The 23,404-nt window shown below is 44.7% G+C and overlaps 2 protein-coding genes across 3 annotated transcripts in view; both read left to right on the top strand.

Annotated features, from left to right (window-relative positions):
- RAD51C (RAD51 paralog C) overlaps positions 1-23,404 on the top strand; it is a 183,529-nt gene that overhangs the window by 291 nt on the left and 159,834 nt on the right. For both annotated transcript variants that reach the window (XM_082248489.1, XM_082248488.1), the window contains exons 2-3: positions 10,291-10,522; positions 19,010-19,176. In XM_082248489.1, the coding sequence (XP_082104615.1) occupies positions 10,291-10,522; positions 19,010-19,176 (399 nt within the window). The remainder of the gene's footprint in view (positions 1-10,290; positions 10,523-19,009; positions 19,177-23,404) is intronic.
- On the top strand, positions 11,842-13,588 carry LOC309546691 (lamina-associated polypeptide 2, isoforms alpha/zeta-like; the record flags this gene model as incomplete). Its single annotated transcript, XM_082246405.1, has 2 exons — positions 11,842-11,868; positions 12,557-13,588. The coding sequence occupies 2 exons, from the start codon at positions 11,842-11,844 to the stop codon at positions 13,586-13,588; spliced, it is 1,059 nt and encodes a 352-aa protein (XP_082102531.1).

The raw sequence follows: 23,404 nt of genomic DNA, 5'->3' as shown, positions 1-23,404 counted from the left end.
TGCTTGGCTGTCATACTAATTCTCTGATTTATGTTAATCTTAAAGTAGAACTATAGGCAAAACTTTTTTATTTTATTTTGGCTACAGCAAGCAAGGGTTATAACCCCTGTCAGATTTTATTTTTGCCATCAGTGTCTAATTGCAGAGATTTCCCTTCACTTCCTGTCCCATAGCCAAAACAGGAAGTGAGAGGAAATCCCTGCAAAATAAAGTAGCTCTTTAGTCATTTTTCATCTTTCCACACAATAAATCTTATGCCCTTTATACAGCCCACTTATTTTTCTTCTCTGGTAATTAGCCTAGTCCAGTGATGGCGAACCTTGGCACCCCAGCTGTTTTGGAACAACATTTCCTATGATGCTCGATTACACTGCAGAGTGCATGGGAAATATAGTTCCAAAACATCTGGGGTGCCAAGGTTCGCCATCACTGGGTCTTAGTCTAATGACATCATGCACGGCTCTCTCTATCACTCTTGTGACAGTTTTCCAGAAAGGGAGGGGGGGGGGTGAGTCATAGGAGAGCTGCCGGGATAACAGGAGACTGCAGAGATCCATGAGTATTCATCAAGAGAAGAGAAATTTGCTGGCTAGCAGTGGTGTCTGTGTGTGTGTGTGTGTGTATATATATATATAATGTGTGTGTCTGTGTAAATCCAGGAAGTGAACAGACAGCAGCTTCAGCTGCCCACAGTTAAAATGGCTGCATCCAGACTTAGTGAAGGGAGATTTCTGCAGCATATTTGGCAAGTACAGAATTACTTTATATAAAATAATAAGCAAAGTGGTTGAAGGGAAGCTTCAGAATGGCAAATATGTTTTTATTGCAAATTATGTGAGCAGACCAGTTCCTCTTTAAGGGAATCCCTTAGGGACCCCCACGTCACCAGAACTAGTGTCCCCATTGGAAGATTTGCCCTCTATTTGTTTTTTTGGAGACAACCCAGAATTCAGGTTTTAGGATTCACACTATGGTGTCACGACTTTGGGGGCGACTAGTGAAGTCGCTGTGCACCGCGACTTGCACAGACTTCACATAATGGAAGTCAATGCAAGTCGCTCCGACTTCGCCCAAAAGTAGCGCAGGAAGCTTTTTCTAAGTCGGAGCGACTTGAGTCGCTCCTATTAGAACCGTTCCCATAGCACAGGATGGAGCACGACTTGTCAGGCGGTAGTGGGAACCGGCAGTTACTTTACTTTCAATGATAATGGTAAACAGGACAAATAGGGTGAATCTCCCTAACGGGGACACAGCCAGCAATAAAAACTGACAGGTGTTCTAATTTCTGTCCAAAACTTTAAAAAAAAGTTTTGCATTTAGAGCCAGTTTACACCACATGCAGTCCAGTGTGTTTGTTTTTTTTTTCTGCATCAGAAACGCATGGATAGTAGGTTTCATGGTTTCCAATGGCGTACTTCACACCAGTGTGGTCAGTTCCAGAAAAAAAAGTAGAACATGCTGCATTTTTACTGTACTGGAACGCACTGAAATGCCGATGTTCACATTTAGGGTGAGGAAAAATGCACTGGAAAGTATAAAAAAAACACTCATGCAGAAATCTGGACTGCATTTCTATGTTGTGAACAGGCCGTAAGTAGAGGTGGGCTTTAGGCGTGTTTGGGATCCTAGTCCCAACCCACCTGCCCGATCCCTCCAGGAAGCCGACACTGCACACGGCTAATCAAAGGCAGTGAGACATTTACTGGTGTGTGCAGCTGCTGACTGGGAAATGTCTCACTGCCTGTGATTAGCGGTGTGCAGTGTCAGCTTCCTGGCAGGATCAGGCAGGTGGGTTGGGACTAGGAACTAGGGATGCACCGAATATTCGGCGGCCGAACATTATTCGGCTGAAAATAGAAAAAATAGCACTTTCGGTGTTCGGCCGAATAAGTCAAAAGGCCGAATAATTTTGTGCCGAACAATAGGGCTGAACGATGTGATATCGACTATCGTTCTGTGGCCGTAGGCGATATTCATATCGCCGAGGTCACGATATTTACAGGGGGAAGGGACTCGGAGGAGGAGGACAGGAGGACTCACAGACTTCCGTGTTAGGCAGGGGAAGCCGGGACACTTCAGCGGTGAGCATACATGCATTACTCACTCGTGCACTGCAGCCCGCCCCACACATTCAGTGAGTCTTACTCTCCTCCCTAGTTTTTTCAATGGCACATTCAGGAAGCCAATCACGCCGTGATTAGCTGCACAGCGAACCAATCACGCGTGCCTGCACACCTGATTGGTTCCACTGTGCCGTTACTCACGGCGTGATTGGCTTCCTTAATGTGCCATTGAAAAAACTAGGGAGGAGAGTAAGACTCACTGAATGTGTGGGGCGGGCTGCAGTGCACGAGTGAGTAATGTATGTATGCGGCTGTGCTCCTTTCCAGGCTACTACTAGTCCACCTCCAGCCTCCTACTACTACCACTATGAGAGACTGTATAATCTGATCGAGTCCACACAGACACTCACTGACTGTCACTGAGTAATTGATGTTACCACATTAACCCTGACCTGCCCAGTGCCCTGTATCTGCAATTAAAATTTACAAGGCTGCCTGCATGCTTCCTGATTTCCATTCCCAGCATCCTTCCCAATCCCTACAGTGTCACTAACATTAACCCTATGGTACAAGGCTGCAGTGTGCACTGAATCCCATTCCCTACAGTAACATTTAGGGAGAGAGACATGAGAGGACAAGAGAGATAGAGAGAGAGACATGAGAGGACAAGAGAGAGAGAGAGAGAGACACGAGAGGACAAGAGAGAGGACAAAAAATTGGCAAAATAAATGGAAAAAATGCGAAACACCGCGTTCGGTATTCGGCCTTCGGCCAAACATTTCATTATTATTCGGCTTCGGCCAAGAATTTCATTTCGGTGCATCCCTACTAGGAACCCAAACACACCATAGCCCATCTCTAGCCCTGAGTTCTAATTTAACCTTTTCAGCCCCGGAAGGTTTGCCCCCTAATGACCAGGCCATTGTTTGCGATACAGCACTGTATTACTTTAACTGAATATTGCACGCTGTACCCAAATACAATTGATGTCCTTTTTTTCTCCACAAATAGAACTTTCTTCTAATGGTATTTGATCACCTCTACAGTTTTTATTTTTTGCGCTATAAACAAAAAAAGAGTGACCATTTTGAAAAAATATATATTTTTTAGTTCCTGCTATAAAACATTCCCAATAAAAAAAAAATGTAAAAATCAGATTTACTTTATCAGTTTAGGCCAATTTGTACTCTGCTACATATTTTAAAAAAAAAAATCCCAAAAAGTGTATATTAATTGGTTTGCACAAAAGTTATAGCGTTTACAAACTATAGCATAAATTTATAGACTTTTTTTTTTATTTGTATTGGCAGCGATTTTTACCGGGACTGCAGTATTGCAGCGGACAAATCTGACACTAAGTAACACTTTTTTGGGGACCAGTGACACCAATACAGTGATCAGTGCTAAATAATATGCACTGTTACTGTATAAACGACACTAGCAGGGAAGGGGTTAATACTAGGGGTGATCAAGGGATTAAGCATGTTCCTAAGGAGTGATTTCTAACTGTGTGGGAGATGGATGTGCTCAAGGAAAAGTAAGATCTAAGCTGAAACACAAGATCTCTCTCTGCCTCTGTGAAAGAAGAGCTATCTGCCTTATTTATATAGGCAGCCAACCGTTCTGTCAGTCTCCCTGATGATCGCTGGAGGCCAGCGGTGATCGTGGCTGCCATTGTTCTGTCAGAAAACCCTATCCCATCAGATTTCCCTACCTACGTCATTTCCGGTGCAGGTTCGTCATGCACCAGCTGTAGCCGCGTCACACGTCCTACTGCGCATGTGCGGAATAGGTAGGGAATTTTGATAACATCGTAAGGGGGTGAGGCAAAAGTCCTACTGCACAGGAGCGGGCGCATGCACACCAACGGATCGGGTAGCGGCATCTCTTATAACATCCATCCGATTTCCATGGCATACACTGCGCCGAGCTGACAATCCTATTCCCTACCCACACGTGCACGCCCACTGTCTCATTGTCGGATTGGCGTAGTGTGGGGCTTGGAGATCGGATTGCCGGGTCAGTGCAGTATCGGCTCGGCGCAATGTCGGCTCGGCGCACTGTGGGCCATGGAGATCGGATGGATGTTTGTTATCAGAGATTCCGCTGCCTGACCCGTTGGTGCGCATGCACACTAGGACTTTTGCCTGACCCCTTACGATGTTATCAGAATGCCCTACCTATTCTGCGCATGTGCAGTAGGACTTGTGACACGGCTACAGCTGATTCATGACGAAGCCACAGCTGATCCGCAACCGGAAATGACGGAGGTATGGAATTCTGATAGCGTATGGTGTTCTGACCGAACACCGGTCCAGTGGACTTGCTCCCTCTGTCTCTAATCCCAGCAGGAGCATGGCTCCGGGGGTGCACACGAGTCCCCTAGAGCCTTAAAGCAAAATCACATACACGTACATGATTTTGCGCTTAAGGGCCGCCCTGCTGCAGTATATGTATGTCCTTAAGTGGTTAAAGCAGATTTCCACCTAAAAGTGGAAGTTCCGCTTTAATGAATCCTCACCCCCTTAAATGCCAAGGCATGTCATATTTTTTCATATTTAGTCACCTAGGCGACTCAAGTGGAAGTTCTCTCCCCCTTCCCCCCTGAAATCTTCCGGGACACTTCACAGGTCCCAGAAGATTGCCAGATTATTGAAGAGGTGCAGCATGACTCGTGCATGCGCAGTGCGCACCCAGCTGTCACAGCCGGGTACCCACACTTGTGATGCTGGCGAGGGAGAGAGCCGAGGGTTTGGGCAGCCGCACCGCTGGATCGTGAGACAGGTGAGTGTGTTTTTATTAAAAGTCAGCAGCTACACTTTTTGAATAAACACAAAAACGACTTTAACTCGGCTTTAAGCAGACCTTCACTCTCCCCAGCCATTTGTAGCCATCTCATCCTCTCATCTCTCCTTCTCTCTCAGAATTGCTTGTTAACTATTCAATCACCTTCTGGGGAATTCTCCCCGCACTTCCTATGTTCTTGCCTAGGTGAGAATGACATCTACTCCCCAAAGCCACCTGAGATATCTGTCACTTATCCCAAGGTTTGGGGGTTATTCCATTGTGTATCATCAGGTGTCTGCCTGTCTCTTAGGCCTCATGTACACATGGGGGGGGGGGGGGGGGGGTGGCGTGCTTAAGCTGCACAGGGTGTACATTTGCAGTGACACTTTGCATAACACTATCTCTGCTGTCACGTTTAGCTTGTAGTAATGACCGCTGTATGCGACCCATTGAACTGAATAGGCGGCACCCCATATCTGCATTCATAAGAGGTTAAAACAGGTTATGAGGCAATATAACACGAGGATATCTCTGTTGCTCCTCCATCCAGTGCTATCCATAGTCGAAAAATCATTCAAATGCGCTTTGGAAAAATTAGCACACGTTCGTGAGAGCAAACTATAATGCCATCATGTAATGAACGATTTTGAACAATAAATCGATGAATGGACTTAGATGAGTTGGTTTCTCGTTTGTTTATGGCTTCTGGGTCACATATGCACAGTACCAACAGTTAAATTTGTAATGGACGAGATACATATTAACCTTTCAAATTATCGTCCATTTGGAAAACTCTTTCTTCGATTTATTTATTTATTTTTTAATTAATTATTTATTAAATTTTTTGGGGGGTCAAAAACGTCACCGATTTTCAATTTGTGCCCTTAAAGCGTAACTCCACTTTTGTTGAGAAAAAACATTCCCCTCTGGGGACATGACAGGACAGGACATGACATATGACAAAACACAACTAGTTATTAAAAAACATATTGCAACAATTTACACACACTAATGCACATACCTTTTCTACTTATTTTGCAGACTGCTGGCAGGTACTGCTGGTGCGGTTCCTGCTGGCGGTTAATGCTGGTGGGTAGTGTTGGTGGGTAATGCTGGTGTGGTTACTGCTGGCGGGTACTGCTGGTCATGACTTTTGAGTACTGCTGGAGGAAGCAGCAGCTGCAGTAGAGAGCAGAGCTGCTGCTTCCTGTATGGCTCCTGTCACAGGCGGAGTGCATTTCATATCACTCCGCCTGTTACAGAGCTGGAACTATACAGGAAGCAGCGTCTCTGTCACTGACTGCAGACATCCTAAAGCCTAGTACACACGCAACGAATTTCCACCGACCGGTCGTCCATCTTTTGTCCAGAGTGGTGTTTTGTTGGTTGGAATGTGCTCTAGACTGCACACGAATTTTCCCGCGCGACAAAATTCTACTTCAGAAGTGATGTCATGTGTTGGTTTGCTTTCTTTGTGTTCTTTCTTCTCTGAGCATGCCCAGTCTTGCTCATAAGATTTTTCCCTGTCGAAATCTGTACTGACTGCACGAAAATCGGACGTGTTTTGACGGAGGACAAAAATTTTACAGCCTGCACACCAGATTTTTTTCGGCTGATAAGTCGGAGTCGGTTATCGGAAGCATCATACTAACAAGCCGAAAATCGGCAGATCGGTCGTCGGATGAAAATTCCCGGCCGAATTTCGACTCGTGTGTACGGGCCTTAAGTCTCCCGCGGCAGCCGGGAGATCGCTCGGCCATTGCAGACAGGAAGTATGTTACTGCCAGCATTACCAGCTGAAAATAAAAGGAAGTGAAAACTAAAACAGCCGCCACATTTAGGGACTGGTAGGCTGCTATATATTACATTTTTGTTTTTGGGTTTAATACCGCGGCAAAATAAAAAAACATACTTAGGCATGCAAGCGGAAGTAAACCCTTCTATCCTTTTCAGCCGAGGAAGCTGCCATCTTTGCCTCTGTTTGATTTGCACCTGCCATGGTGCTGCAAATCTGATTAGTTATGACTCCAGACTTTGGATGGTTTGACAGTTTGGTTAAAAGCATAGGAAAATGTGACAGCATTCTCTGCATGCCGGGTTCTGCTTTATTGCATCAAGTAATGATGTGTCAGTCTCATGTACTTGGTAGAGACTTCTCTTGCACTTCTTAACCACCACCCCTGAAGATTATAACAGGAAGAAAGAGTGGCAAGGACAAGTTCAGAAACTGTAGATTTGAGATTTGCCAGAACCTTCTCTATTAAGAGTGTAGGCAGACTGGAACTGAGTGACAACACAGGCAAAAGCTGGATGCAGCAAGAGTCAGGATGTAATCTGAGGTCAGGATCAGGTGGACTGAAGGATGTACCAAATTTTTTTTTTTTTTTTTTTTTAAAGCCCGAAGCGTGTGAAATCACACTCAAAAAAGACTTAGCACCCGGTGCATAAAAAAGTGCACACACGCAAACGTGAACACACAAAAACTGCACAGGGTGTGCGAAAATGGTCTGGCCTCCGAAGAGGTTGGACCTATACCTTGATCCCCCGGGGCGCAAGACTCCTGACAGGGACTGAGGTACTTCCTATGGTTTGCCTGGCCGAGACCTGGCAAACCCCGTTCTCCAGGGGGACTGCCGAAACAGCCCACCCCAAGTACTGGGTGGGGCTCCCCCGAAGGGAGACCCCCATGAGAGAGGGCGAACTAAGCCAAAAGGCCATGTCCACCCCCTCCCAAGACTTTCAAGGTAGGCCCAGAGACCCACACCGTACTCGTCGTGCAGGAAGAGAAGAGTGATAGTGAAGTGACACACCACAAAGAAAAATACACACAAACAAAAAGGTGGGGAAGGGGAGGTGGAGGAGTGAATTAGTGCCTAAGTGAAAAACAAAGGCAGGCCTTCCGGCCGGAATAAAAAATTCCTCTGGTCGAAGCCAAAAGGCCTTGCCCAAGAGGCAGGTGCTTAAAAAAAGTGTATAGGTGCAGTGACCATGGTGCCGAAAAACTCAAGGCGAGCTGCCCCTCACCAGTGAGAATTAAGGCACCCCTGGGCTGCCACCCCAGGGGCACATACACTACGGGCTTTTTTCTACCCCGGCCCAATAGCCAGACCCAGTGTAGCCCTTACCCACCAGGAGGTTTGGAATGTGGACAGCTTAGGGTGAGCCTGCCTTCAACTGGGGACAAGCCTTTTGCAAGGCCAGATTCAACCCAGGAGGAAAGGCCCTCCCACCGCCATCCTAATTCCTCACCAATTACATCCAGGAGCAATACAGACCGGCCTCCACGACGAACCAGCCCTCTTGCTCCCTTCAAACTGGTAGGGTCGGACCCATTCAAATCAGAAGGCAACGGACCCATCCGGCTTTCTCTGACAGTGCCTACTTCCCGGTCCCCCAGTGACGTCTGGAGCGCCCCGGTTCATTTCAGCCCCTGCCGATACTAACCATCAGGGTCCATACCAACTGATAAGAACAGATACTACACTTGATCTTAGCCAAAAGGCCGAGAAGCGATACTGAAGGATGTACCAAATCAGCAGACAGCAAGCGAGGTCAGGAAAGGGGCTGAGGTCATGATCAGGTGGACAGCAGAAAGTACCAAATGGGCAGACAGTAGGCAAGATGTGGAGAGCAAGCCATAATCAGCATCAGAATAGATCCACAAACAGGCAAGCTGGGTCTATAACAGGATATAAGAACCATAGAGTCAGTTCAAGGTCACAAAATTAGCTGAGGATCATCAGCAACTTCTCCAAGCCATGCTGGGGTTTAAATAGGCAGAGAGGCGCCGGTGCTATTGTTGAATGTGCAGTGTAGACCCTAAGTGCATCCCATACTACAGAAAATCATGTGCTCGCACTGATTCTTGTGCATAATGACAGACTTGACCTTCTTGACAAATTCTCACATAATTATTATTATTATTTTTTTTGGTTCTTTGTAAAAAATTGCTTTAACTGCTTCCTGCCCAGACGTCATTTTAAAATAGAGTCCTATTTTACCTGGGTGGACATCATATGATCACTCCTCGCAAGCGATTTAGGGGCCACACTCCGACACGATCTGTCACCGGTAGGTAAATGACACATCAGTGTACCAACCCGCTGCCGGTACTATATGATTGCTGTGACCAATCACAGCAGATTACATGACGATTGTAAACAATTAAGGGCTTTAACTCATGCCATTCATTGTGTACTATTGCATTGATCTCTGTGATTGGCAACAGTGATCACTTAGTACAAACAAGGGAAATTACAGCCTCTATACTATGTGATTAGCTGTGGCCAATCACAGCTGATCACAACAATATTTAACTTTTTAAACGTAACTTTTTAACTTTAACTTTTTTTTTTATATACATACGCTCACCAGTCAGTCTCCCTGATTACCGCCACACCAGTTATGTCGCTGTACTGCACTTGTGACAGTATGCAAAAAATAATGTAAAAAAATACATCTTTTTAATTTCTTCATTTTTCAAAAATTATTCCCAAAAATGTCAACTTCAAAAAAACTTGCCATGCCTCTTACTAAATATCTTGGACTGTTTACTTTCCAAAATGGGGTAATTTGGTTGGGATTTGAACTGTCCTGGCATTTTTGGGCCTCAAGAAATGTACATTGGGGTTGATCGATATTTAGATCTATACAATAGTTTGTGGACTCTATAACTTTCGTACAGACTAAATAATATACACTGATTTGGGTTATTTTCACCAAAGAAATGTAGCAGAATCCATTTTGGCCTAAACTTATCAAGAAAGATTTTTTGCAAAATGTTATAACAGAAATAAAGAAAAAAATGCGTTTTTTGTTTTTTCAAAATGTTTTCTTTGTTTTATTTAACAAAAAAGAAAAAACCCAGTGGTGAGTTGCTATAACCAAAAGAAAGCTCTATGTGTGTGAAAAAAATAAATAAAAATGTAATTTAGGTACAGTGTTGCTTGACCACGCAATTTTCATTCAAAATGTGACAGTGCTAAAAATTGGCCTGTGCAGGAAGGGGTGAAAGTGCCTGGTATTAAAGTAGTTAAAGCCAACCCAATATGCTATAAAAAATTTGTAACAATTGCGCATTGTGTGTCTTATGATTTGCTGATTTGGACAGTGGTTCTGTTTCGTTGTTAACCTCAAAGATACTTAGAACGTGTGAGCCATTAAAAACAAAAAAAATCATTCCTTGCTGTATCAAGAATTATCATATGGCAGTGAATAAACTGGATTCTTCAAGACAATGCAATTGTAATAGAACAATATAAATGACAGTATAGTATTTCAGTACCAATTATTCCACTTTCCTGTTCTACAGTATTAGATGCCTGGTAAAGATAAGTTTTTACTTAATTGTTATTTCCTGATTCTTAAATGACTGTATGATATATCCTGTTACTGTTTCTTAACTTGCATTTTTTTTGTTTTGTTTTTTTCTGGCCAACAGAAGCTGGGATATCTGAAGAAGCTGCTCAGGAAGCACTGCAGATTTTGAGAAGACAAGGCAGTGATTCACAAATACTAAAGCAAACCGCTTTGGAACTGCTTGAGCAGGAGCAAGCTCAGGGGTGTATCATCACATTCTGCTCAGCCTTGGATGAAATCCTTGGGGGAGGAGTGCCACTGGGAAAGATCACTGAGATTTGTGGGCCCCCTGGTGTCGGAAAGACACAGTTATGGTAAAGTCGCTTGATCTGTCACATTGGTTCCATACTGTAGAGTGTGCAACATATGTGTTCTATACATAGGGGTTTATTGCCAGATCAAGCTGCACAGCACATCTGGATTTCCCATTCTTCAATGGGAAATCCAGGTCTAAATAAAGTTTAGTACACTCTAGAGCTGCACGATTAATCGTATGAAAATCGCGATCTCAATTCACCCCCCCCTGACGATCTAAACCTGACATATGCTCGATTCTTTGCATAGCTGTGGAAAAAAAAAAGCCTCCCGCAAACAAACGCCTATCAGCATTAAGGCTCCGTTCACATGTTAGCGTATGGATCGCGATTCCGCCCGCGATCCGGAGATTATTGCAAATCGCGGGACGCCTGTGCGTTGCCCGTTGATTTGCAATAGCCCCCCAAACGCTGAGCGATGTTGCCGCGATTTCCGCCTGCCGAATCGCGGTAACATCGCGCAAAAAAAATCGCGGGACGCAATACGCTCCAAAGAAGCTCTTGTACTTTTTTGGGCGTAATGCGTCCCGCAATTTTTTTTTGCGCGATGTTACCGCGATTCGGCAGGCGGAAATCGCGGCAACATCGCTCAGCGTTTGGGGGCTATTGCAAATCAACGGGCAACGCACAGGCCTCCCGCGATTTGCAATAATCTCCGGATCGCGGGCGGAATCGCGGAGGTTCTGCCCGCGATCCATACGCTAACATGTGAACGGAGCCTAAGTCTCCCAGTAACTATAAACAAAATGATTACATTGTATCTTTTCCTTCCCTCTGCCAGGGAGAAAGGAAGTTTAACCTCTTAAAGACTGGACCTTTTTCTGACACTTGTTGCTTGCAAGTTAAAATCAGTTTTTTCTCAGGTCGCCTTTCAGGACAGCACCTGGAGAGAGCGCAGCTCCACCCAATCCACAGGAAACACTGCCAAATAAAAACTCCTCCTCTTCCACCATGCCTCAGTCATTTGTGTTTCCTCCGCCATGGTGGAAGCATTGCAGGAGCGATGTGGAAGGGCTGCACTCTCTCCAGGGGGCGAGAAGAATTTGTTGCCCATTTTGTTTGCTGTTTCAGAGACCATCCCAGCTCCCCTCCCTGGAGTGTCAAAGGGGGTATGCTCCGGAGCCATCTCACCTCGTTCGCTCTGGGGAGCTGAAACCCATCGGAGGTTCCGGTCCGGGTGTCAGAAGTCCGTGCTTCGGCCGGTCGGCAGACGGGGAGTCGCTTTTCGCATTCAAATCTCCCGCACTTTCGGACTCTGATCCCGGGAACGCGCGGCGTCACTTCCGGTGGACGGGACTTCCGGTGGGGGAGTGGCGGCGATGGCTCCAACCGCACTGCACGCAGGGGTCAGAGGCAGGTCGCAAGGTCGGCGCTTCCACTTCCGGTCCACAGAGGAGGACGCGGGAAGCGGTATTTAAATTGGAGAGATCTGCCAGCAAGCTGCGCTTTCAAACAAGCATGGAGGAAAGGTCTGCAGCAACGGTGGAAGCAGGCACCACCAGCGCCGGCCAAGCTCAGGTAGGAGAGGTGCAGTGGTGCCTCTTTTTCTTTACCATGTGAGCTTTTATTTTGGGGTTTCTTCCTTCCCTCCTTTGGAGCCTGCCCTGTAGACTGAGTAACTGTTCCCAGTCTGACAGGATATGTATGCATCTGGGAGTCTTTCTTCTGATCCTTTTTTGGTGTGGGTCACTGTTTTCTCCCTTGCAAAAAATCACTAGGTGGTGGTTTTTATTAGTGGTTATTGGGGATTCATGGTGGCTTTTTCTTTACTAGGTTAAAGCCACAGTGAAGACAAGAGCCCCAGCATCAAGGAAATGCCCTTCATGCAAAAATCCACTCAGAGATTCCTGGGTGAAGCCACTTTGTAAATCCTGTATTGCTGATCTGGTGAAGGAAGAGTCTAGTCAGCAGAATAGTGACTTCATATCCTCATTCAAGGAACTCACAGACACCCTGTCCTCAGTTCGTTCCCTGTTATCCAGGACGCCACCAGTTCTATCAGATTCCCAACAAACAGGTGGAACATCTTCCCAGCCATCTACTTCTAAGTCTGCAGTGTCAAGTGACTCAGAAGATGAAGGGGAAAGTACTCTCTGTTCCCTCAGGGATTCAGAGGAGGAAGAAAAGGAAGAGGTAGCTAGATCTTCCAGATACAAATTATCCTTGGAAGAAGTTGATGAACTGTTGGGGGCAATTTACACCACGTTAGAAATCGCAGAAGAAAGGGTGCAAGTTTCAGTACATGACAAGATGTACCAGGGCCTTGAACAGACAAAACGCAGGGTTTTTCCGGTTCATAAGGTCCTTACAGAATCTATTGAGAAAGAGTGGAAGGACCCAGAGAGGGCCCCTTTTTTCTCTAAATCCCTAAGAAGGAGATTTCCGTTTGAAGAGGATACGGCACATCTGTGGAACAAGAAGCCCAGAGTGGATGCTGCTTTTTCTCAGGTGTCTCGCCGCACGGATTTGGCGTTCAAAGACATGGGTGTTCTGAAAGACGCCATGGATAAAAGGGCAGATTCTCTCCTTAAAAAGGCTTGGGATTCCTCTACGTCCAGCCTTAAGCCGGCCATGGCCTCCACTGTGGTAGCCAGAAATCTTGAATGCTGGCTCAAACAACTTAAAGGGCATGTGGAGGCTGGAACAGCAAGGAAAGATCTCCTGGAGTCTTTTTCGCTGCTCCTAAAGGCAGTAAAATATATGGCCGATGCTTCTGCTGAATCTATTAAAATGTCCGCCAGGTCAGCAGCCCTTGTCAACTCTGCCAGGAGGGCGGTCTGGTTGAAAACCTGGTCAGGTGATTCAGCTTCTAAGGTGAAACTCTGTGGTTTACCTTTTGCCGGTGACTTGCTTTTCGGGCCAGAATTGGAAGCAATTCTTGACAGAACGGCGGATAAAAAGAAGGCCTTTCCGTCAAAAAAGAAATCGCCTCCTAAAAAGAGATTTCGTTCTGTTCAACAAACCAACAGAGGTCGTGAACAAGATCAGAGATCAAGATGGGCCTCCCAAAAAGGGAAAGGTGGAGTCCTCTTCAGACCACCTGACCAAACAAATAAAAGCAAGTGACAACAGTCTTCCAGTGGGAGGAAGACTGTTATGGTTCCTCCCACCGTGAAAAGAGGTATCCGCAAGCCCCTTTGTAAGGAATATAGTGGCTCAAGGATACAAACTGGAATTTTCAGACGCCTCCAAGCAGATTCTCTGTTACTCCCCTTCCAAGGGATCCGGAAGAGGCTTCCTCAATGATGTCTCTTTTACAAGAGCTGATTCAACAGGAAGTGATTATCCAAGTCCCCAAGGGGCAACAAGGCCGTGGGTTTTATTCTCAGATTTTTCTAGTGAAAAAGCCCTCAGGCAAGTACCGGATGATCCTAAATCTAAAGATCCTGAACAGATCAATTCGGTACAAGCACTTCAGGATGGACACCATCTATTCAGTGACCAAACTGTTGTCCCCAAACTGTTTCATGGCATCCTTGGATCTGAGGGACGCTTACCTGCACATCCCAATAAATCAGGAGTGCCAGAAATTCCTAAGGCTGGCGGTCAATCTGGGGGAATCGGTCTGGCATCTACAGTTCAGGGCCCTCCCCTTTGGCGCCTCATCTTCTCCAAGGGTGTTTACCAAGGTGATGGCGGATGCCCTAGAGCCGTTAAGGCTGAGGGGTATTTCCATTGTCCCTTATCTGGACGATCTGCTAATTTTTGCAGAATCCAAGAGCCAGGCGTTGGTACACCTCCAGGAGACTCAGGACCACCTAGAGAGTCTGGGGTGGCTCATGAATTTGGAGAAGTCCAGCTTGATTCCATCTCCGCAGATAAAATTTCTGGGATACAGAATAGATTCGGTCCTCCAGAAGGTATTTCTACCTCAAGAGAAGATTGTGAAAACTCAGAACGCAGTTGCCCGGTTGCAAACCAATCATCAAGTTACTGTCAGGTCGGCCATGGCAGCCCTGGGCTTGCTCACAGCCGCTATCCCTGCAGTACAGTGGGCAAGGCTGCATTCCCGTCTTCTCCAGAGAGACATCCTGCAGAGTTGGTCATATCCGGAATATCTGGAGAAATCCATCAGAATCACCACGAAAGCAAAAAGATCTCTGTGGTGGTGGAGAAATTCCAGAAATCTGGAAGAAGGTCTGCAATGGACTTTCCAGACGAACAAACGCCTGACCACGGATGCCAGTGCGCGGGGCTGGGGAGCCCACTTGGAAGGTCGGACAATGCAAGTAACATGGTCCAAAGCAGAGTCCAGGAAATCATCCAACTGGCGGGAGTTGAAAGCCATCCTTCTGGGTCTTTGGTCCTTTCAACAGACAGTCAGGGGCCATCATGTGCAAGTTCTGTCGGACAACATGACTGCGGTGGCCTATGTGTCAAAGCAAGGAGGCACAAGAAGGAGACAGCTATCAGACCTGGCAATCCAGCTACTCTCCTGGGCGTAGAAAAATCTGGCCTCTCTGACAGCGGTACATCTAAAGGGATCACAAAACCTTCTAGCAGATTTGCTGAGCAGGAGAAAGGTGTTGGAATCAGAATGGAGTCTGAACCAAGAGGTATTTACGCAGATTGTGGAAGCTTGGAGTCTTCCCCAAATAGATCTGTTCGCTTGTCAACAGAACACTAAAGTCCAAAGATTCTTTTCCCTACACAGGGAGGATCAGGACTGGGGCTTGGATGCTCTAGCTCATCCATGGGACTTCCCTTTGTGTTACGCGTTCCCTCCATTCCAGCTGATTCCGTTGGTTCTCAAAAAATTCAGGGAAGAAAAGACCAACTTGATTCTGATTACACCTTTTTGGCCAAAGAGACCTTGGTTCGCCCTCCTGCTGAATCTTACCTCAGAACCTCCCTGGAGACTCCCGTCCAGGAGAGATCTTTTGACACAAGGGAACCTGGTGTATCCAGAACTGGACCGCCTACAACTGACAGCGTGGTTACTGAGGAAGACCTCTTAAGAGCCAGAGGCCTGTCGGAAAAAGTTATCTCTACCCTTCTCTCCAGTAGGAAGAAGGTGACTAGGGATATTTACATGAAAGTCTGGAGAAAATATAACTTCTGGTGTTCCAGCAAGAATTTGGAATTAAAGAATTTAGTTTCAGTGCTAGAGTTCCTCCATGAGGGAATGGAGAAAGGACTAGCAGCGAGCACTCTAAAAACGCAAGTAGCGGCTCTTTCAGTTTTTTTCGAAAAGACTTTGTCCCAAGAGACTCTAATCATTCGATTTTTCAAGGCATTAGCCCGCAACAGGCCAATAGCCCTTAAAGTATTTCCCAAATGGGATTTGACCATTGTGTTACAAGGTTTGACTAAGTTTCCTTTTGAACCTTTAAAAGAGGCTTCTCTGAATAATTTGGTTTTGAAGACTATCTTTTTGATAGCAATAACCTCGGCCAGAAGGGTCAGTGAGATCCAGGCCCTCGCAGTTTCAGACCCTTTTTTGACAATTTTTGCAGATCGAGTAGTCCTAAGAACGGACCCAGCCTTTCTTCCAAAGATTGCTTCATCTTTTCATAGAAATTGTCTTACCAACCTTCTCCTCAACCCCTAGTAATACTCAGGAAGAATCCTTTCATACCTTGGATGTGAGGAGATGCTTACTTCAGTTCCTCCTGGTAACTAAGGAATTTAGAAAGACAAATGCATTATTTGTCATCTTCTCAGGGTCCCGTATAGGAGAAAAAGCATCAAAGAGCACTTTAGGCAAATGGCTCAGATGGGCAATTGAACAGGCTTATGTAGCCCAAGGAGAAGAACCTCCAGAAGGCATCTTGGCGCATTCTACAAGGTCTGTGGCAACCTCATGGGCTGAAAGGGCCGGTGCTTTGCCTGATCAGATCTGCAAGGCAGCTACCTGGTCCAGCTTTTCAACCTTTATTAGACACTACAGGTTGGATTTGTTGTCAGCTCAGGATCAAGCCTTCGGCAGAAAGGTTCTGCAGGCAGTGGTCCCACCCTAAGTGTAAGTTACTCGCTTATCCTCTCCAGGTGCTGTCCTGAAAGGCGACCTGAGAAAACCTTAGTTACTTACCGGTGACGGTATTTCTAAGAGCCTTTCAGGACAGCAGCAGCTACCCCCCCCTTGGTTTTGTTTATAATATAATTTGTAAATGTTTAACCTGTGGTAGTTGTTTATGTTCTGTTTTCCAGCATGTCGGAGGCTACTCTATGACTGAGGCATGGTGGAAGAGGAGGAGTTTTTATTTGGCAGTGTTTCCTGTGGATTGGGTGGAGCTGCGCTCTCTCCAGGTGCTGTCCTGAAAGGCTCTTAGAAATACCGTCACCGGTAAGTAACTAAGGTTTTTTGCTAGAAAAGTACTTAGAACCCCCAAACATTTTATATATTTTTTTAGCAGAGACCCTACAGAATAAAATGGCGATTGTTGTAATATTTTATGTCACACTGTATTTGCGCAGCAGTCTTTCAAACGCAATTAATAGACTTTAATGAATAAAAAAAAAAAAAAACGTAACAGTAAAGTTATCCCAATTTTTATTTGTTACACAGAGAATCGTGATCTTTATTCCAAGCTAAAAAATCGTGATTCTCATTTTGGCCAGAATCGTGCAGCTCTAGTACACTCACAATATGATGGTATTTGATTCTATCAATAATATGCTGTTATTGCCTGCAACATGTCCGCCACACACTACTGTAGACTTTCAAACCCCTTCAGAGAGGTATAAAAGTGTTTGCCTTTAATTCTGTACACCCATTTCAAGGTTACCATATAAAGTCTGCTGGACAAATGTTGGCTGATCTAGTTACATTACAAAATACCAAAGATTTGTCTTGAACAAAAATAAAACCTAGTACATGGCTGCTCAAGTCCCAGAAGTCATATCCAGAAGTCATATGCTGTGTGTTCAAATGGAAGTAACTTTTCCTTAATTGTTGAAAAATAACCAATGTTCCCTTAGGGTTCGTTCACATTTTATGTTGTGACTTGCATCTTTCTGAGGACAACACGGGTCACTGCTAGGGCACATAGAAAACAATCGTTTTCTATGTGCTTCATTCACGCCACAAAAGATCAATGATGTGCAGTGCTGTGAAGACAAACGTAGACAACTTTAATATGGTACCGTTTATGACATTTTAAAAATGTAAATTGTGCTAACCACCTGCCGACCGCAATACGCATATATACATTGCGGTTTGCAAGTGGTTTTCCAGGATTATGGCTGAAGATCTCAAAAATGTAAAGGGCCCCCATCCATCCGTGCTCACGCGCAGAAGCGAACATATATATGCAAGTCTTGCGTGCATATGTAAACAATGTTTGCACCACATGTGAGGTATTGCCACAAACGTTCGAGCGAGAGCAAACATTCTAGTGCTAGACCTCCTCTGTGACTCTAAACAGGTAACCTGTAAAAATGTAGAAAGTGTCAACTATTGAGATTTTTAAGTACTGTAGTTTGTCCCTATTTCACGAGCCTGCGCAGTTTTAAAGCGCGACATGTTAGGTAATTGGGGTATATATTTTTTCTTTTTTTTTTTTTTCTTTCTCATTCATTAAAGTGTATTCTTTCCAAAAAAAATTGCGTTGGAAAAACCACTGCGCAAAAACTGTGCGACATAAAAATTGCAACAATCACTATTTTATTCCGTAGGGTCTCTGCTAAAAAAACATATAATGTTTGGGGGTTACAAGTAATTTTCTAGTAAAAAAATACGGTTTTAAACTTGTAAACGCAAAGTGCCAGAAAAAGCTCAGTCTTAAAGCCTTATATTGGATGCAACGTTTTTTCAATGCTTCACTTGTCCCTGGACTAGTTAAAACTATTTCTGTATCACTTTCATTCCATTCTTAGACTTGTTTCACACAGGCTGTCCGATCAGGTCCACCTGTCAGTTTTTCAGGCGGACCTGATCGGACCATCTATAGCTCTCTATGGAGCGGTGGATGTCCGTAGACCTGTCCGCTGAAACCCATCGGCATCCAGTCCTATCCACCAAAAACAGATAGATGGGGTCCATCCATCTGACAGTCCCATAGAGAACAGCGGGGCTGTGTCCGTGTCCACTCTGCATAGTGGAGCGGACACAGACATATCATCCGCCTGCTTAGCGGGGATCAGTGGAGAGGTCCTGCTGAGCAGGCGGATGTGCATTACGGCAACCACCCGTATGAAACCAGCCGTAGAAAGTGCTCTAATTTTACAGTATGGGTTTTGGAAATAAAGGGATAGTAGCCCTAACAGATATGTTTTTGTATAATAACCAGTTAAGAGTTTTGTCTATTCCTGAAGACTAGGATGCTAATATGCAATAAATATTTAACCTAAAGTATTCAACTTTATTTCTTAACACATACATTTTTTGGCTTCCCTCAATTGTATACACAAAGGGCTACTTCACACAGGTAACAAAAGGGGTAGTAAAAATAGGTCTGCCTTTTTACTGTCCCTGAGAAATGAGATGTGGTGTCTTCTTTCTTTTGTTTAAATTCCCTCTTCTGATCTCCAGTTGTTTTTCTACAGCATGCAGCTGGCCGTAGATGTACAGATACCAGAGTGCTTTGGAGGCAATGATGGTGAAACTGTTTACTTTGATACCGAGAGCAGCTTCAGAGTGGAAAGACTGGTGGACGTTGCAAATGCTTGTGTCCTGCACTGTAGTCTTATTACTCAAGCCCACCAAGAAGAAGGTGTGTTTGTAATTGAATTGGCTTATGTTACAGTATGCCCTTATTTTATCTTCTAGCGTTTCATTTTTGTTATAATGGGCTTACTTATTTATAGAGTAAGTGCCGGGTCACACTTGTGCGATGCGGGAAGGCTGCAAATTCGCAGCCTGTTCCCGCATCGCAAACGCACATCTGGCAGTTCACACTGCCATATGCGATACGCTGGGGGTGTCAATGAAATGTTAACGACGCCCCAAGTTTGATCGCATATCGCAGTGCGATCTGACAGTTCGCACAGGATCGGATCGCACAAATGTGAACCACTGTGCGATCCGATCCTGATGCGGCTGAAAAAATGCCTCATGTGCGACTTTTGTGCGGGTGCAGTGCGAATTTAGCCATACAAAGTGTATGGCTGAATTCGCACTGCACATCCGATCGCATGTAATGAAGGAGCAGTGCGCTCCGATATTACATGCGATTGCCGCACACGCAGAAGTGTGAACCGGCACTAAGATTACAAAAATGTATTTCCAATTAAAAGGTTGGTTGAAAAAAAAAGTGAGCTTCACTAAACAAAAACGGTTGTTAGCACCTGTAAAAGCGATCCAATACAGTACTGAATAGGAGATTTTTGTTTTTTTTATTTCAACCGCAGGAATTCACCTCTGCAGCTTACCTTAAAAAAAAAAAAAGTTTTAAATTCTTACATTTCTATTTTTTCGTTGAAGCTCTTTTACACTCAGTACTCTGCAAACGGCTTGTATTGTTCAAAGTAAATTGCAATGTGCTTGTTTAGCAGCACTTTGAGGACAAGTTGGATTAATAGTACATTATTATACAATGAACTACCCAAGCCTTTTGATATCAGGGTTACTTAAAGTGAACATATTCAGCCCCCCCCCCCCCTTAAAGTGGTTGTAAAGGCTGAAAGTTTTTTACCTTCATGCATTCTATGCATGAAGGTAAAAAACCTTCTGTGCGCTGCTTTTCCACCCGCAGCCCCCTAATACTTACCCAAGCTCCCTCTCGATCCAGGGATGTGCACAAAACACTCGGCTGTCCCCGGACTTCCTTTCCTTATTTGCTTAGACAATAGCAGCCATTGGCTCCCACTGCTGTCAATCACAGCCAGTGAGCCAATGAGAAGTGAGCAGGGCCAAGCCACGGCTCTGTGTCTTTGGGTGCATAGAGCAGGGCTCAGGAGCCAGCATGCACCAGTGCCCTCACAGCAAGTTTCTTGTTATTGGGGGCACTGGCAAGAGGGAGGAGCAAGAAGCAAAGGCTGGGGACCTGAGAAGAGGAGGATTGTGGGCTGCTCTATGCAAAATCATTACACATACCATGTAAGTATGACATGTTTGTTTTTTTAACCACTTCCGGACTTCACATCGCGTATTTACGTCACTACTTTGACGTTAAATACCGGAGTTATGGCAGCAGATAGCTGCCATAACCCTGGTATTTTTCTACACGGCCGGTAGTCTTCTTTCACATAACATTGGTCCCAACTGGGCTTTGCCGCAGAATCACATTTATGGGCGGCTGGATAAGTGTCCACCCCCCTCCCACAGCTTCCCGGTCGTTTTCCCCGCTTACCGTAGCCGTCCGTAGCGGGGAAAATGACCCGATCCTCTTTGGTGCTGGGCATGATGTCAAGTGAAGGTAAGATGCCCCCCACTCAACTCTATGCCCTTGCTTTTAAGTGTAGATGTGAGATCTGAGGTCTTTTTGACCCTAGATCTCACATTAAAGAGGACCTGCTTATTTATTTTACAAGGGATGCTTACATTCCTTGTAATAGGAAAAAAAGTGATCAAAAACATTTCTTTTTAAAGGCGACAGTGTAAAAATAAAAAGTAAAATAAATAGGAAAAAAACAAATTAAAATTCTCAGTCCCTCCAAGCTCGTGCGCAGAAGTGAATGCATACGCAAGTCGCGCCCACATACGTAAACAGTGTTAAAACCACTGCAATCGTTAGAGTGAGAGCAATAATTCTAGCACCTCCTAAACCTCCTCTGTAACTCTAAACTGGTAACCTGCAGAAATTTTTAAAGCGTCGTCTATGAAAATTTAGTACCAGTGTTTGTCGCCATTCCACAGGAGTGCGCCTTTTGAAGCATGACATGTTGGGTATCAATTTACTTGGCGTAACATTCTTTCACATTATAGGAAAACATTCTGTTTTCTTATTTTTTTTTATTTAATGTGCAAATACGGTGTGACAAAGTATTGCAACAATCTCCATTTTATTCTCTAGGGTCTCTGTTAAAAAAATATTTATATAATGTTTGGGGTTCTAAGTAATTTTCCAGCCAGAAATACTGGTTTTACTTGTAAATAACAAGTGTCAGAAATATGCTTGGTCCAGAAGTGGTTAAAAAGCCGAACCTTTAATACCACTTTAACATTACATAGAAGGGGAATGCTAAAGCTGGCCTAATTTCATTCGGTGTGGCATTTTCTTATCTATTTGATCAATTTCTGTTGAAGGGACATGCTGGAAAACTTTTGTTGATCAGTGGCTGTTCAGTGTATTTTAATAGTGGTGAGTTCCACTGTCTGATTACAATGTCTCGGCAGGGGAGACTCCTTCATCCATCGTCTATGGCCAGTTTAGTTAGGATTTTTTTCAGCAACCAAAGAGGTAAACAGCAACTTAACCTCCCCCACTAGTATCACAGCCTATCATAGTGATGCCAAACAGGCTGCTGCAGATACGTTCACCTCAAGGATAAAGTCTCTAGCCTCTTACTGACCACACAACACAGATACAGAATAGTGGGCTTTAATGCTCAGCTGCAACATATAAGTAGGGAGTCAGCACGAAGGGATTAATTAGCGACCATATTGTCACCTGTCTGCATGGCTGTACAAATTTGGCAGGTACACAATAAACATATACAGTGCCTTGAGAAAGTATTCGGCCCCCTTTGAACTTTTCAAACTTTTGCCACATTTCAGGCTTCAAACCTAAAGATATAAAACTGTATTTTTTTGTGAAGAATCAAAAACAAGTGGGACACAATCATGAAGTGGAACGAAATTTATTGGATATTTCAAACTTTGTTAACAAATAAAAAACTGAAAAATTGGGCGTGCAAAATGATTCAGCCCCTTTACTTTCAGTGCAGCAAACTCTCTCCAGAAGTTCAGTGAGGATCTCTGAATGATCCAATGTTGACCTAAATGACTAATGATGATAAATAGAATCCACCTGTGTGTAATCAAGTCTCCGTATAAATGCACCTGCACTGTGATAGTCTCAGAGGTCCGTTTAAAGCGCAGAGAGCATCATGAAGAACAAGGAACACACCAGGCAGGTCCAAGATACTGTTGTGGAGAAGTTTAAAGCCGGATTTGGATACAAAAAGATTTCCCAAGCTTTAAACATCCCAAAGAGCACTGTGCAAGCGATAATATGGAAATGGAAGGAGTATCAGACCACTGCAAATCTACGAAGACCTGGCGGTCCCTCTAAACTTTCAGCTCATACAAGGAGAAGACTGATCAGAGATGCAGCCAAGAGGCCCATGATCACTCTGGATGAACTGCAGAGATCTACAGCTGAGGTGGGAGACTCTGTCCATAGGACAACAATCAGTCATATACTGCACAAATCTGGCCTTTATGGAAGAGTGGCAAGAAGAAAGCCATTTCTTAAAGATATCCATAAAAACTGTCGTTTAAAGTCTGCCACAAGCCACCGGGGAGATACACCAAACATGTGGAAGAAGGTGCTCTGGTCAGATGAAACCAAAATCGAACTTTTTGGCAACAATGCAAAACGTTATGTTTGGCGTAAAAGCAACACAGCTCATCACCCTAAACACACCATCCCCACTGTCAAACATGGTGGTGGCAGCATCATGGTTTGGGCCTGCTTTTCTTCAGCAGGGACAGGGAAGATGGTTAAAATTGATGGGAAGATGGATGGAGCCAAATATGACCATTCTGGAAGAAAACCTGATGGAGTCTGCAAAAGACCTGAGACTCGGACGGAGATTTGTCTTCCAACAAGACAATGATCCAAAACATAAAGCAAAATCTACAATGGAATAGTTCACAAATAAACATATCCAGGTGTTAGAATGGCCAAGTCAAAGTCCAGACCTAAATCCAATCGAGAATCTGTGGAAAGAACTGAAAACTGCTGTTCACAAACGCTCTCCATCCAACCTCACTGAACTCGAGCTGTTTTGCAAGGAGGAATGGGCAAAAATTTCAGTCTCTCGATGTGCAAAACT

The sequence above is a fragment of the Pelophylax lessonae genome (assembly GCF_965119305.1).
Source record: "Pelophylax lessonae genome assembly, chromosome: 2".
Lineage (NCBI taxonomy): Eukaryota > Metazoa > Chordata > Amphibia > Anura > Ranidae > Pelophylax > Pelophylax lessonae.
Note: the sequence above shows the minus strand (reverse complement) of the source record. Positions and strands in the feature narration are given on the sequence as shown.